The 13,626-nt window shown below is 41.5% G+C and overlaps 1 protein-coding gene across 1 annotated transcript in view; it reads left to right on the top strand.

The window, feature by feature from the left end:
* The window catches only part of ACTR3B (actin related protein 3B), a 51,741-nt gene extending 48,582 nt beyond the window's left edge, over window positions 1–3,159 (top strand). The window contains exons 2-4 of the mRNA XM_073329676.1: window positions 773–898; window positions 1,463–1,536; window positions 2,137–3,159. Of these exons, the coding sequence (XP_073185777.1) occupies window positions 773–898; window positions 1,463–1,536; window positions 2,137–2,173 (237 nt within the window). The 3' untranslated portion in view covers window positions 2,174–3,159. The remainder of the gene's footprint in view (window positions 1–772; window positions 899–1,462; window positions 1,537–2,136) is intronic.
* Window positions 3,160–13,626: the final 10,467 nt, after the last annotated feature.

Below are 13,626 nucleotides of genomic sequence, written 5' to 3'. Positions count from 1 at the left end.
TATTTAGTGTCTGAACATAATCCATTGGAGTGCACAGGACCAGACTAGTGGGCTTTCAATAGGGCCCTGAACTCCTAGGGCAGTACAAGACAATCAGGTAGAGGTGGGCACCCTCTGAAGTAAGACTCTTAAAGAAAAAAGAAGACTGGGATACTGTACCTTTCTCTGTTATAGAATTTTTTGTTGGCCCTGTACCTCTGAAATCATGAAGTGGCACAGAACTCAACGGTAACTGTATTTGGAGGGCTGGGTCTGAAAAGGTCAATTGGTTAATGAACTATGTAACTTGTCGTTCTGATTTTCCAAAACATATCATGACAAACCTAAAGCTTTATTTGACACCAAGAATAAAACTCCTTATCTGGAGCATCTCCAGTAACTTTGCTGATGATGCAGTATAGAATACATGTGCTTTTATTTATGCAGCTAAATTGCTTCTGCATGAGAGTAATAAAACTTTTAAAAACACACTAAGCAGAAGTGGCTACCACTAAGCAGATACGTGGAGCACCAACATGCCATTTTAATGGCTGTTTTTCTCTTTTTAATCACATACTCACCTGAAATGTAGCTCAAAGCATAACATTTTTGTCAAGCATAAAATGAAATGTAAAGAAACCAGTTCAATAAAATTAACTCGCCTACAAGTTGCGGGCCTACTGTGAAAACGAGGTGGTGGGGTATTTTGTATATTTTGACAGCGTCAGAACAGTTCTTGTTGGGTAATTGACTTTTGCATGTAAAGGAAGAGTTTCTTGTCTTTGTCTTGTAGAATGCGGCTCTTTCAGGAGGATCCACAATGTTCAGGGATTTTGGACGTCGACTACAGAGAGACTTGAAAAGAGTAGTGGATGCAAGATTGAAATTTAGCGAAGAACTCAGTGGTGGTTGGATAAAGGTAAACAAGAATTTCAAATATATCTGTTACATGGGTGAGTGAAATGAATGTGAATGCTTTAAAGCAACTGTTGCATTAATTAATAGGAGATTTCACTTCTGCATAAGAACCTGGGGAGCGTGGGATATATGAGGGTATCCAGATATACAGTTCAGCTGTGACTGCACCACATTAATAAAATTACGTTGTATGTACCATTAAAACAGGTGGACGTAGGTTAGCAAGCAACATGAAGGGACCCTTCTCTCAATGACAATGGAAACTAGGTGCAGAGTGATAACAGAACTTAATCTCTAGTGGGGAAGATTGTCCATTGTAATGCCCTTCAGCGTATAGTATAACTCAGGGTATGGAACTTCATTAACAAGTCCTGAGGCAGTGCTGAGACCTGCTTTCCTGAGGGAAGGTGTGGATTGTGTGCTCTGCATTGTGTGTGGGTGGAGGAACACAGGGGAGCTTCCAGCCCTGGGTAAAGATGTGTACCTCTCTCATTCAGAGAAGAGACCCTTGCCAGCAAAATGAAATTTATATGACTCACTAATTTTGAACCATTTTACTTTCTAGCCCAAACTGGTTGAAGTTCAAGTGATAACACACCATATGCAGCGTGGTTTGGAGGTTCTATGCTTGCTTCAACAGTATGTCTTTATGAAAATCTTTCTGAATTGTCCTGCCTATGCATTCTTTCTGCCATTGGACATGTTTGATATGCATACCCAGTTTAAAATGCTTGCACTTTTGCCATCCAAAATGATACATGCTATACTCAAACTTACTGGAATCCTTACAGTTTTTAATTGGGGAAAAAAAACCCTTGAACCAATGAGTTTTATCTGATTAAGGACTTCAGAATTTGACCCACTTTTGAACTATCCTGTATTTGACATCTGTAACACGGGATCGTCCGGATTCCATAAATCAGCGCTTAAGAATTGCAAAGACTCTTGGGATTCAAGGCCCAATCCTATCTTATTAATCATAAGAGAAAAAATACAAGAAAATTGGGCACAATTAATACTGATTTCACTAGACCCTTCTCCAGACAGATTTCCACCCATTAACTTTCATTTGATTCCCCAAAGAGTTCCTAGCTTACCCTGCTCCTAAAGGGACAGCATCCTGTCTCAGCACTGTAATCCAGAAAAAATACTGTTATTAGATGATCCTTTACTGGTGCACAGATTTATTGACCGGTTTCTGCAGTTTTATGTTCTTGATTCATTTTTCTTTTTTCTTAGAGTTTTTCCAAGTATGTCACACCAAGAAGGACTATGAAGAATATGGCTCTAGTATTTGTCGTCATAATCCTGTCTTTGGAGTCATGTCATAACACTTGTCTAATGAAAGTCATGGGTCAGATATCTTGCTGGTGAAGAAACTCTTTTGAAATGGAAGAAGGCAGCAGTTACTGTATATACTGAAGCGAGATGTGGACGTTCATCTCTTGGAGTGTTTGGCTCTCATAGTGCACTACAGCACTGCGTACGGCCCAGAACTATTTCAGCAAAAGCCATTTATGTGCCAACTACCTTTAAAGCCTATCCCTCTCTTCCTTCCTAAATGTGAGATTCTAGGTAATAGGTAAGTCTCCGTTGAAGAGAATGTGCAAAACACTACTGGAGTCAGTCTAGAAGATTACAACATTGTCTTACTGCCTCTGGAAAGGAAAAAGGATTTAAGCCTTTCCCACTGAAGCCCTGATTCTGCAATCCGACCTCAATGGATGGATTGTTGTGCCTGTGTGGAGTCCCATTGACTTCAGTGGGACTCTGCATGAGTACAAGTGTCCACCTACACAGATTACATTGCAGGATTGGGGCCTTCCTTTGTGCATAATATGTTCTAAACTTGGAATACAAATGTATGTTTCACATCATTTTCAGTTTTATTATTTTCAGAGGGTGAAATGACAAGTTCTAAGCACAAACAGCTATTAGTGGCATGGAGTGATGTTACAAGTTTCCAATTGTGAGGCATGTACTGGAATTGTACTGGTGCGTCTTGTTGGCAAAACAAAAAAGGAATTTTTTTTGCCACGTATGCTAGAAAATGGTATTTTGTTTGAGTGACATGAACTTTAAGCAATTTGCTGTATTGTTTGAGATTTATTACAGCGTCTATATTATTTTTTGGTATGTCTGAATTTTCTGAAGCTATTTTATAGACAATGAAACTTTGTTTTGGTGTTGGTGAGTGGTGTATGAAGTGCTGCCTTACACCAATGAAATAAAAGCTGTTAACGTCTTTACAAATACTGTTGTAGTTTGATTTATAAATTCCTTTACCTGTGTTTTATGCTTTGCCAGAGATGTTCCCAGGACAGCTTTCCATATGTTTATCAATATATATGATGCACCTATTGCAAAGCAAAAATATAATAGAATTCTCTAGGTGCAGGTACATAATTATTTAAATCACTTACATTAAAACAGATCTAGAATGACAACGAAGTATCGACTTAGGGTCTCAGAGAACTTGGCAAAAAACTCCCATTCCACCCAGTTCAGGTCACCTCCTTAAGCAAAAGCCCGAGTAAATGGAAAGCCTGGGAACCAGGGCTTGAATGTCCATGAATTTGAACTGTCATAAAATCAGAGGAAATTAATTCTGAAGTCAGAGGCCCTCCATTGAGAGTGCCCTGCTTCCATGTGAATTCTAAAGCTTGTTAGTAAAGTCTCTTCAGCTGGTCTCTACTGAGGTGGAAGGTGAGGATAGAGGTGGACACTTAGTCTTAGTTAGGTGCTCTGATCCGGAGGTGGATTGGACAGATTAGTGAGCCTAAACATAAAATGTAGGATTTCGTAGAACAAAACCAGTGTTGACAGTTAAAGTATAGAGACCATTAATTAATGCTCGACATTAGCTGTGTGATTCTTTTTTTTTTTTTTAACAAGTCATTTTAAAATTAATACAGAAGCATTGTAAGAGTTCACTGGATTAAACAGGATATTTTTGCCTTTCAACAGGATGTAAAATCCCACAAAATGCTAGTTATTTTGGAACCTCATAGCCGGGGCAATGACCAACTCCAGTTGGTATTGAGACAAAGCTACATGGTACTCAAACTCAAGGGCAAAATAATTAGGAAATATATCTGGCGACTTGAGCAAGTTTATTCTTTATTTTGTGTGTGTGAACTTAGTGCTTATGAAAAGAAACAATTAGTTCATCATCCTGGAGATGGAAGGTTCCTAACCACAGAAAGAAGACAAAGAACAGTCATGGTGCAAACGCACAAACACTGCTCCTGCCAAATGTGTTTCAGCTCTGAACTAAAGAAGAATCTCCTTTAGGCATGACAAATTGGTTCTGTTTCCAGACTCATTTCAGTTCTTTGTGTACCAGAGACTAACGGACACAAGTTGCAGTGTGTGCTAGTGGGTTTGGGACTTGAGCCTTGCATTCTATCTCTCACTGTACCGCTGGCTTGCTGGGTGACCTCAGGCAAGTCATTTAACCTCTCTGGGCCTCAGTTGGTGGTAATGATATTGACCTCCTTTGTAAAGCACTTTGAGCCCTAGGGATGTGAAGTAATATACAAGAGCTAGGTATTAGTGTTTAAACCAACCTGAATTGCTGTCAGAAGTTAGAGCTGTGTAGAGCAGACTTAACTTCTGTTGCTGAGAGAGAGAGAGCTTATCTCTCTCACCAACAGAAGTTGGTCCAATAAATATTACCTTACCCACCTCTCTAATATTCTGGGATTAACATGGCTACAGCAACACTGCATACTTCACAGGTTTAACAGGTGCAGATTTTGATGGTGGTTTATAATGTGGTCATTTGACTATTTCACAAGAGTCACTAAAGAGTTATCAGCTAATGGTTTTTAGTTTCGTCAAGCTCAGGCTGGATTTGAGCCAGCACCCTGAAGGCGGAAGGCAACATCTCCCATTACCAGTCCCCTGAGCCTTCTCCTTTTCCAGTAGTAAGTGTTTAATGGCACTGAAGGTTTTTATGACCCTAATGAATAGTGTGCATATGTTCACCGTGGTACTGTCAATTAAATACAATTAGTGAAGCCTTGATGTGACCTGAAGTACTAATCTTTCTGTAAATAATTCATTCTTTATGATTGCTGTGTTCTCTCTCATTTGGAAAAAAATATGGTTATGCCAAACTTGAAGCTGAGATGGATCACGTGACAAGTTTCTTTAAACCCACTAGCGATAGCAAGCAGGAATAGATCACCTCCTGCTTAATTGAAGAGCATTACATAATGTTAAAAATTATGTGCCGCAGTGGTGAAATAATTGCGGTAAATGGAGGCTCTGAGGTAAAATTGTGTAGTACAGTTATAGCTAGTTATGTCCGTCTTGAATAGCCAGATTTTTGTAATAGTATTTTTAAACAGGGAAAGGGAAATGGTCAGGAGAAAAACTGCCACCTGGGGTATTTGCATGATTTTAAAAGGTTTTAAGTTTCCACATAGAATGCTTGTGACATTTGAGAGGTTCAAACTCTAACAGAATCCTTGTAGATTGACAATGTGTTGCTTCTGTGGTCGGTTTTAGTCAATGTTTCAACTCTGACAGTTCTGCCAAGGATTCAGGGCCTAATCGAAAGACAACGGAAGGACTCTCATTGTAAAGATCTGGTGGCTAGCATGTGAGTCTGCAGGGCTCTGGGTGACTGGTGCTTTCACACCACCAGCTGGTAGCTCTGGCAGAGCTGCAGTCCTCTGTAAACCCTGGAAAACTAGGCACCACAGGATGTGCTGCCCACAGAAGACCCAAATAGCAACACTCCCCGTGACCTCCAGTTGGTCCACATGCACTATTTAGGCACGGAGGGAATTCCAGGAAACTCTGTGCAACAAGCCAGATCCCTGACCTGCTGCTGAGACAAACCCTGCCTTGTTCCTGCACCCTCTTCTGATTCTTGGTCCCTGCATCCTTGCCTGGTAACTGGGTTCTGTTTCTTTGCTTTCCTAGCTTTGGTCCTGCATTGGACACACATCTGCTCCTGCCTTCCCTGACTCCAGTTCTGACTTTCAGCCCTGATTCTTGGCTCTGTCTAGTTTGACTCTTGGCTTGGTCATTTGGCCTCTGACTCTGTTCTGACCCCCTGTTCCTTTTCTGGTGCCTGACTCTAGCTCTGACTTCTAGGCCTTACTGCCCATGCCTTGGTTCCTGTCACTCGTTGGCTTTGAATCAGGCCTGTGATGGTCTTGAGCATATCCCTGTTGTTGTCTTGTGTGTTTCACTCTGCCTTCAACATGCTATGTGACTTTGGAGAAATCTCTTCATCTCTGTAAGCCTCCATTTCCCCTCCCACTCTTTTGTCTGGTACAACGGGGTTTGGGGTTTAATTAGTAGAAATGGGTATGCATGAGGTGCTTCACCTATAAAGAACAACAGGGAGCTGCAGAGGTGGGAGAGAGACAACTAGAGTGAAGCTGGAGTGACAGACTCCAGCAGGGAACCTTGAGGTATCAGGTGGGATTGAGAGAGATGGAGAGTGCTGGGAGTGAGTAGGCACCAGCAGGGAACTCTGACTCTAGGCAGGGAAGGCCTGGGAGACCCTCAATGGGAGAGACTGGGAGGGTGGACGTGAGTACTTTATTTTGGGAATGATTTTAGTTGTTTTAATCTAGCCCCAAGAAGGCGCATTACTGAACAGAATAAGAGTTGTCCTGCTGGTTTGTTGAAAAGAGGGGAAACTGCTGCTGGGGGCCATTTGCAGAGCCACCCTACAGCCAGGAGGGGGCATTGCCCCTGTTACATCTGGTCTATTTAGATGGTAAGATCTTTAGGCACAGGGACTGTCTTACTATGTACTTATACCATACCCAGCACAGTGGGTCTCTGATTTTGGTTGGGGCCTCTGCCGTAGCGCAATAATAGTAGAGTAATATGTCATGGAGCAGGCACTAGTGTAGTGGGGCTTGTGGGAGGAGACAGGGTAATACAGAAACATTCAAATCGCTGCACCACATGTGGAAATTGTGACTCTGCAAAGACAAGTGGGTTATGTTGCTTCTACTTCACAATGACTCCAGAAAAAGCTTTCAGTTCATGCCTCAAAACCTACAGTAGCCTTAATGGACAGCAGGTTTAAAACAAATAAAAGGAAGTTCTTCTTCACTCAGCGCACAGCCAACCTGTGGAACTCCTTGCCTGAGGAGGTTGTGAAGGCTAGGACTATAACAGCGTTTAAAAGAGAACTGGATAAATTCATGAAGGTTAAGTCCATTAATGGCTATTAGCCAGGATGGGTAAGGAATGGTGTCCCTAGCCTCTGTTTGTCGGAGGGTGGAGATGGATGGCAGGAGAGAGATTGCTAGATCATTACCTGTTAGGTTCGCTCCCTCTGGGGCACCTGGCATTGGCCGCTGTCGGCAGACAGGATACTGGGCTGGATGGACCTTTGGTCTGACCCAGTATGGACATTCTTATGTTCTTATGGCTACACTTATAGCAGTGCTTGGGTTACGTGTAGCTACACATGAAAGTGAAAGGCTCTGGCAGCTCCCTAATGTGGGAGCCTTTCCCCGCTGCTGGAGCCTTTTACTGTGGCAGGAAAAACGTGTCGTCAGCAGGACATTCCACTGCTAAAGTTAGTATAGACTGGGCAGGCACTGCGTGGGCAGGTAGAGAGCTGTGTAGCGTAAATACCTTAAAGTTCAGGTGTGTAGTGTACGCTACTCGCCTAAGTTACGCCTCACCGCCTACACTGCTGTTCATACCTGCACTGCCTGGGTGTGCAGTGTCTACTGCACACGCTGCTGTCAGTGTACATGTACTTAGGGGCTTGTTTTGGTTTTCACAGCTTTATTCTAGCTTAGTGCAAGCCCAATATTTTTGGGTGACAATTTACTATTGTTTTTGTCAGTAGTTTAAAAATGCCTCATAAAACGCAGCTTATTCTCATACAGGTAAAGCATGTGTTGAGACAGCAGATTGGACAAACTGCAGGAAATGCCAGATCCTCCAGTAGCAGCAATGATATATATTATGTTGCATTCAGGACATAACTAATGCCATACAGTAGGAAGTGAGTTTTACTAATCTGCATTGACTTCTGGCATGTTATTGTGTGAGAGGAGAAAACTCCACCATCCACCAGTACACAGACTGTATTTTAAAAGGCCAGTTACGTCTTGCAGCATTCTTCCAGGCAGATGAATGTCTTCTGGTTGAGTCTAAGAACCTACATACATTTCCTTCAGTTATTGTAAAAGTAAAAGAGAAGATAAATCAAAACATATGGCCTCTCATACAAACAAAACTGAGCAGAATTGGGGGAGGGGTATGATTTGTGCAGTGCTGAAATGATATTGTAAGTTTTATCATTGCACTAAGTATAGGAGCACAAGCTGGATTTTTTGTGTTGTGCGGGGTACAGGGTTAATGATCTAACAAGTATTCATAAATAAGAAAATGGAAAATCTACCATATATTGCAAAGGGTGAAGGAAATACTTTCTTTTCAACTGATCTTTTTTGACACTTAGGACAAATTCAAGTGGTAATAATGTTAAATATGATCAGTGACATTTAACCCTTCTGTCTGTGTAAATGGGAGGAGAGAAGGAACTAATTTGGATCCTAAAAGCAATTTTTCAACATCACACCGCTTTGTGGTGAGTGATGACTTATTGGTGAGATAGTCTCTTGGTGTTGCAATGTTGAGATGTCTCTGAGACCATGTTGTGCTTCTCTGCAACAACATTTAATAAAAAAGTGACTCTCCAGCCATGAAAACTATACTTTGATAAACAAACTGATGGTGCAATTTTTAAAGCTGGAAGGTGAGATTCAACCCTGGTATAATCCTTAGTGTCTGCTTTGGTGTGTCGTTGGTTTCCCACTACTTCAGGGGACAACAGCAAAATGGCAGTTACTTTTATAAGGGGGAAAAGTCCACACAGATGTGAATGGGTGGCTGGTTTTTATATGGATTATGGATATTGATTTTTTTCCCCTCCAGACCCATATGCTACCCTAATCTCAATTCACATGGTGATTTATAGTTTTGTGCAAGAGATTGAGACTTGTGACACCCATGCCGAGGACCAGCATGAGGCCTATGCAATGCAGAAGCCCAACTGATAGGGCTTCAGTGGGAGTGAAAAGTGGTGCATAATAGACTTTACGTTGTCTTTCTGCACAGGAGTGGATTTCACCCTGTGTGAATAGTGTGCAGTAACCTTGTATGAAAGGTTGACCAGAAAGATACTGGACTGTGCCCAAATCTCACTCTTTGTAGTACATGCTGTACTCTTTTATTTACACACATGGCATAAGCTTTGTCAACCTCAGTTTACTGTGCTAAAAGTGGGAGGATATTGACAATAGCATGGAGAATATAAATTTACAGATATGGCTGCAGTCTAATCCGCAGGGGCCTCAGGGTAAATGCTCGGTTGCAGTTTTATCTCACTTTGGTATGGGTCAGTATTTACGGCAATCAAGTTAATATAACTTCTATTCACACGTGTCAGTCCCAAGAAATTTATTCCTGCCCCTCTGCTTGATGTGATTGACTGGTGGCTGTTTGACACATTTTGCTCTGCAATTAATATTCTGTACATCCCAGGACCTAGGAAACCAACTGTCGATGTGACAAAGATACAGAATGGCACTATGGATTTTGATATTTCTATACCATATTTTCCATTCCTTATTAACCATGCCTCGTATTTAAGACCCTGCTTTGCTGTCACTTTTATGTGACTGACTTAGAGAATGTTTTAGTTCATTTGTTCATTTAGTCCTATGGTATGTCTTTAATGCTTTAAAGGATTATGGCCAGGATATAATTATGGCCCTGTGGAATAAAGTCTTCAAATGATGTTGCCGCAGTCTATAATTGTACTGCATGTGCCCCGATGGCAAGGATTAATAGAGGATTACAAACTGTTTTCTTGTACTATGCAGTTCATAGCTATGCCATTTACAGTTCAGTGGCTTTAAGGAGTTAGTGACCTCTCCCTGGAAATTTTATTAAAGGACACTTCCTAAGTGGAATTTCTCCCAAATCATATTTTGCTTATGTCTGTCCATCACTTCAGATTTATCACCCTGAGCAGCCTCAGTAGCTGAGATCAGCTGAGGTTCTTGAGCCAAAAATCCCTAGGTCTAAATAGCTGGAGATTGAAAGCAGAGTGGCCCTAGTTCGGTTTTGTGAGAGTAGAAAGTTGGCAATCCTAACATCCTTGCCCCACCCCTCCCCTTCTCTGAGGCTCCGTCCCCACTTACTCCATTCTCCCCTCCTTCTGTCACTCGCTCTCCCCACCCTCACTCACTCGCTCATTTTCACCTGGCTGGCTCAGGGGGTTGGGGCATGGGAGGAAGTCAGGAGTACAGACTCCAGGCTGCGCTTACCTCAAGCAGCTCCCGGAAGCAGCAGCATGTCCTCCCTCCGGCTCCTATGCGGAAGTGTGGCCAGGTGGATCTGCACGCAGCCTAGTCTGTAGGCACCACCCCTGCAGCTCCCATTGGCCGTGGTTCCTGGCCAATGGGAGCTGTAGAGCCGTTGCTTGGGGCGGGCCAGCGTGTGGAGCCCCATGGCTGCCCCTATATGTAGGTATCAGAGTGGGGACAGTCCACTGCTTCCAGGAGCCACGGCAGGCAGGGAGCCTGCCTTAGCCCTGCTGCACCACAGACTGGACTTCTAACGTAATCAAAAACCAGACACCTGGCAACCCTAGCCATAGTGCAAGGCCCGTGACTTTCAAACTTGATCCTCTCCTTGGTCTGCTAGAGCCGGACATAGTATAAGGCTCATCCGTTGACTCAGACTTCTTCCTTAGTGGGGTAGGGATGGAGCTGCGTGGGTGGGTGATGGATTGTCTGTTAAACATTGCACAAGTACTATGAGTGTGTTACACTCACTTATAAATCAGAAAATGATTTACTATGAGAGAGTGCTTTAATTGTAGGGATTTTGAAAGGGAGAACTGAAGCAATTTTGTTATACTGCAGATACATGAATACTAATACCAGTTACGTTAGATAAGAATACAGTAGTCTAAGTATCATCTTTGGAATAGCTAGGCTCCCTGGATCCACAGGTTCAAATCCCACTATGGTTGACCTATCTGTCATCCTTCTAAATTACAGTAGATAGAAAACTGCATGGTCCTTATTTTGTTTGTCTTTTAGATGACACTTTTTTGTGTAGAATTACTTTAAAATGACAGCGTAAAAATGGCACATTTTCACTCCCCAGATCTGTTCCCTGTGCGTATGCAGTGGCAGTGTTGTTAGCACTTGACTCCTGTGATATTTGGTGTGTTTGTTAAACTCCCAGCTCTTGGAGTCATGTTAGTTAATATGTGAGAATGTCCACTTTTTTAAAAAAAAGAAAAGCAAGTTTCTAGCTATCACGAGTGCAGAGAAAATGTGAACCTTAAAGACTGAGACACCAGTGGTAAATAAAAGACCAAAGATTTATTATTTTAAAATCTCATGATTTTTTTAAGACATTCTAATTATTCTGACTTATGAAATTTGAGAGCTTGGGGTTACTAATACTGCATAGCTGCTATCTTCACTGACCTAAATCACCCTTTTACTGTTCTGTACTCCTGTTAGCCCAGCAGTGCTGACAGTTAAGAGAATGTGAGATATGATGTATTTAACTATTTATAGATATAATTTTTGCATCAATAACCTAATTGTTTCCTAAGTTCTAATCAGTTATATTTCTGTAACCTTACCTGAGGGCTCTAGGGTTGCACAGGTGTAACTGAAGGTCTGATTTGGCTTGCAGAATCTTTTCTGCTGATGATATTTGAGAAAGAAAGGGGAACCAGTTTGACTCTCAGATCACAGGGTGAGGTTGTAGGGCTGGTCGACAGAGAAGATTGATCTTTTTTCTGTAAACTGAGCACACTTGATTTGGGAATCTTTGATACACACAAAACATGGAACCGTGCAGTGCTTTTTTGTCATAGTTAGAACTGACTTTTTTTCATCTGACTTGAATGAACAGGAAAGGTCCCATGTCTTTTCTTCCCCTAAAGAGTAGTTTAACCTGGCATCAAAATTCCCTTCTTTCCAATCTAATGTGTGTAGGATGCTTACACTCCTCTAAGATCTTCAGCAATCTAAAAATGCCATATGCTCTGTTTGCACAGGCAGTTTGAGAAGAGAAAAATGCAACAGCCACCACCCAGCAAAGAATCCCAACTAAGCTGGAAAGTTAATGAATATGTAAAGCTGAATTAAAATCTGTTGCTAGATGCAGTTGCCATGGTTGTTTGTATGGAAGCTGCATAACAATGAAAGATAAATTGTGACACTAGCCCAAGAAGTTTGCAGCTACATATTCTGTGAGGTTTGGTTTTGTTTTGTTTTCAGAACAACTAAGCCTGGATCATTCTCTTCCCAGTTCTATATTGGTATTGTATAATACAGAAAGGCAAAATGCACAAAGTAAAATGTAAGCAAGCAAACACTGAGGGAATAAAATTTGTGCTACTTAAGGCATAGACACCCAGCTTTGGGAATTCCTAACTTTATAACTAGTACTTTAAAAACAACAATCCTGCTTTTCTTTCTTTGGGGACAGATGTAATCAGACATTGCAGCCATATTATCATTAGTTATACAGTGTAAAAAAAAATCCAAAAGATTACACTAAACAAATTGTAGCAAAGCCAAAGCAGCTTTATCCCAAGGGGAAACCTGCGTGTTAAAATCGTTATTGGTACCAAAGGTTTTTATAACAGGAACAGAAGAACCTTATGAAAAAATTGCATTAAAGTAGGATCAGCCAGTCTTAAACATATTAGGCTTCTAGCCATGAGCAAATTTATGCCACAAGCCCAAAAATCTTTGGTGCATTATTCCTAATTTCTAAAAAAAAACCAAAACTTTTCTTAATGGTGTCTATTATTAAAGCTACTGGTTCCTCCTGGGTGTGTGCAGAGACAAACAGCTTGTCAATAAATACACTTCAGGGGTGCAGGCTGTAGTATTTATTGGTTTATGAGCCGTTGTCTTCTCACAAGGAAAAAAAATACTCTGAAAAACACATTTTAATTTTTAAAGCAGGCACATCAAACTTTTACACTTAAATAATAAATTATAGGGAAGCAGGTCTGCCCTTAGGATATTCTCTATACCTGCTCCAGCCATCACTGGAAACCATGGGTCAGTTCCAAAATGCCACTGAAATCAATGAGAGTCTTTTCAATGCCTTCAAGAGGTTTTTGATCAGGTCCTCTGAGATGTAGGTCAACAGGTGTTCATTTTTTGAATGCAATCTGGCCAAGGAGCCTGTCCCATGCAGGAGAATGGGAGCATAATGCACCTGAACTGTGGGCTCATAACATTCCATTTTGAATTTGAAATATTTCAGTTTTCAGCCAGTGTTTCACTTTCAATGTTTTGCTGAAAAGTTGAAATTTTTCACTGAGAACTTCATTGAAAAATGTCATTTGGAGCAAAATTTTCTGTGGAATGCCCCCCAAACACATCTATTTTTAGATTATCTCTACTTAACTGAGCCATGCACATCTGGCACACTCCCAAACACTAACACTCCCCCAACTCTACTTCTCTACAGTCCAAGTCTTATCCAGAATAAACACTCCTAGGAAGGGCAGACCTGCACTCAGAACATACATCACTAGACACCTGTGGCCAATCAAATGCAGTCAGGCAGCAACCACTTCACACAGGCATGCGACAGGGACAAGTAAACACCAGGATCTCAAGCTCCTACAGAGCAATGCAAGATCAGTGCTCAGAAGGACCCTTATTATTCAGAACTTTA

Source organism: Lepidochelys kempii, chromosome 2 (assembly GCF_965140265.1).
Source record: "Lepidochelys kempii isolate rLepKem1 chromosome 2, rLepKem1.hap2, whole genome shotgun sequence".
Lineage (NCBI taxonomy): Eukaryota > Metazoa > Chordata > Testudines > Cheloniidae > Lepidochelys > Lepidochelys kempii.
The sequence above is the reverse complement of the archived record's forward strand: the minus strand, read 5'-3'. Positions and strand labels throughout refer to the sequence as shown.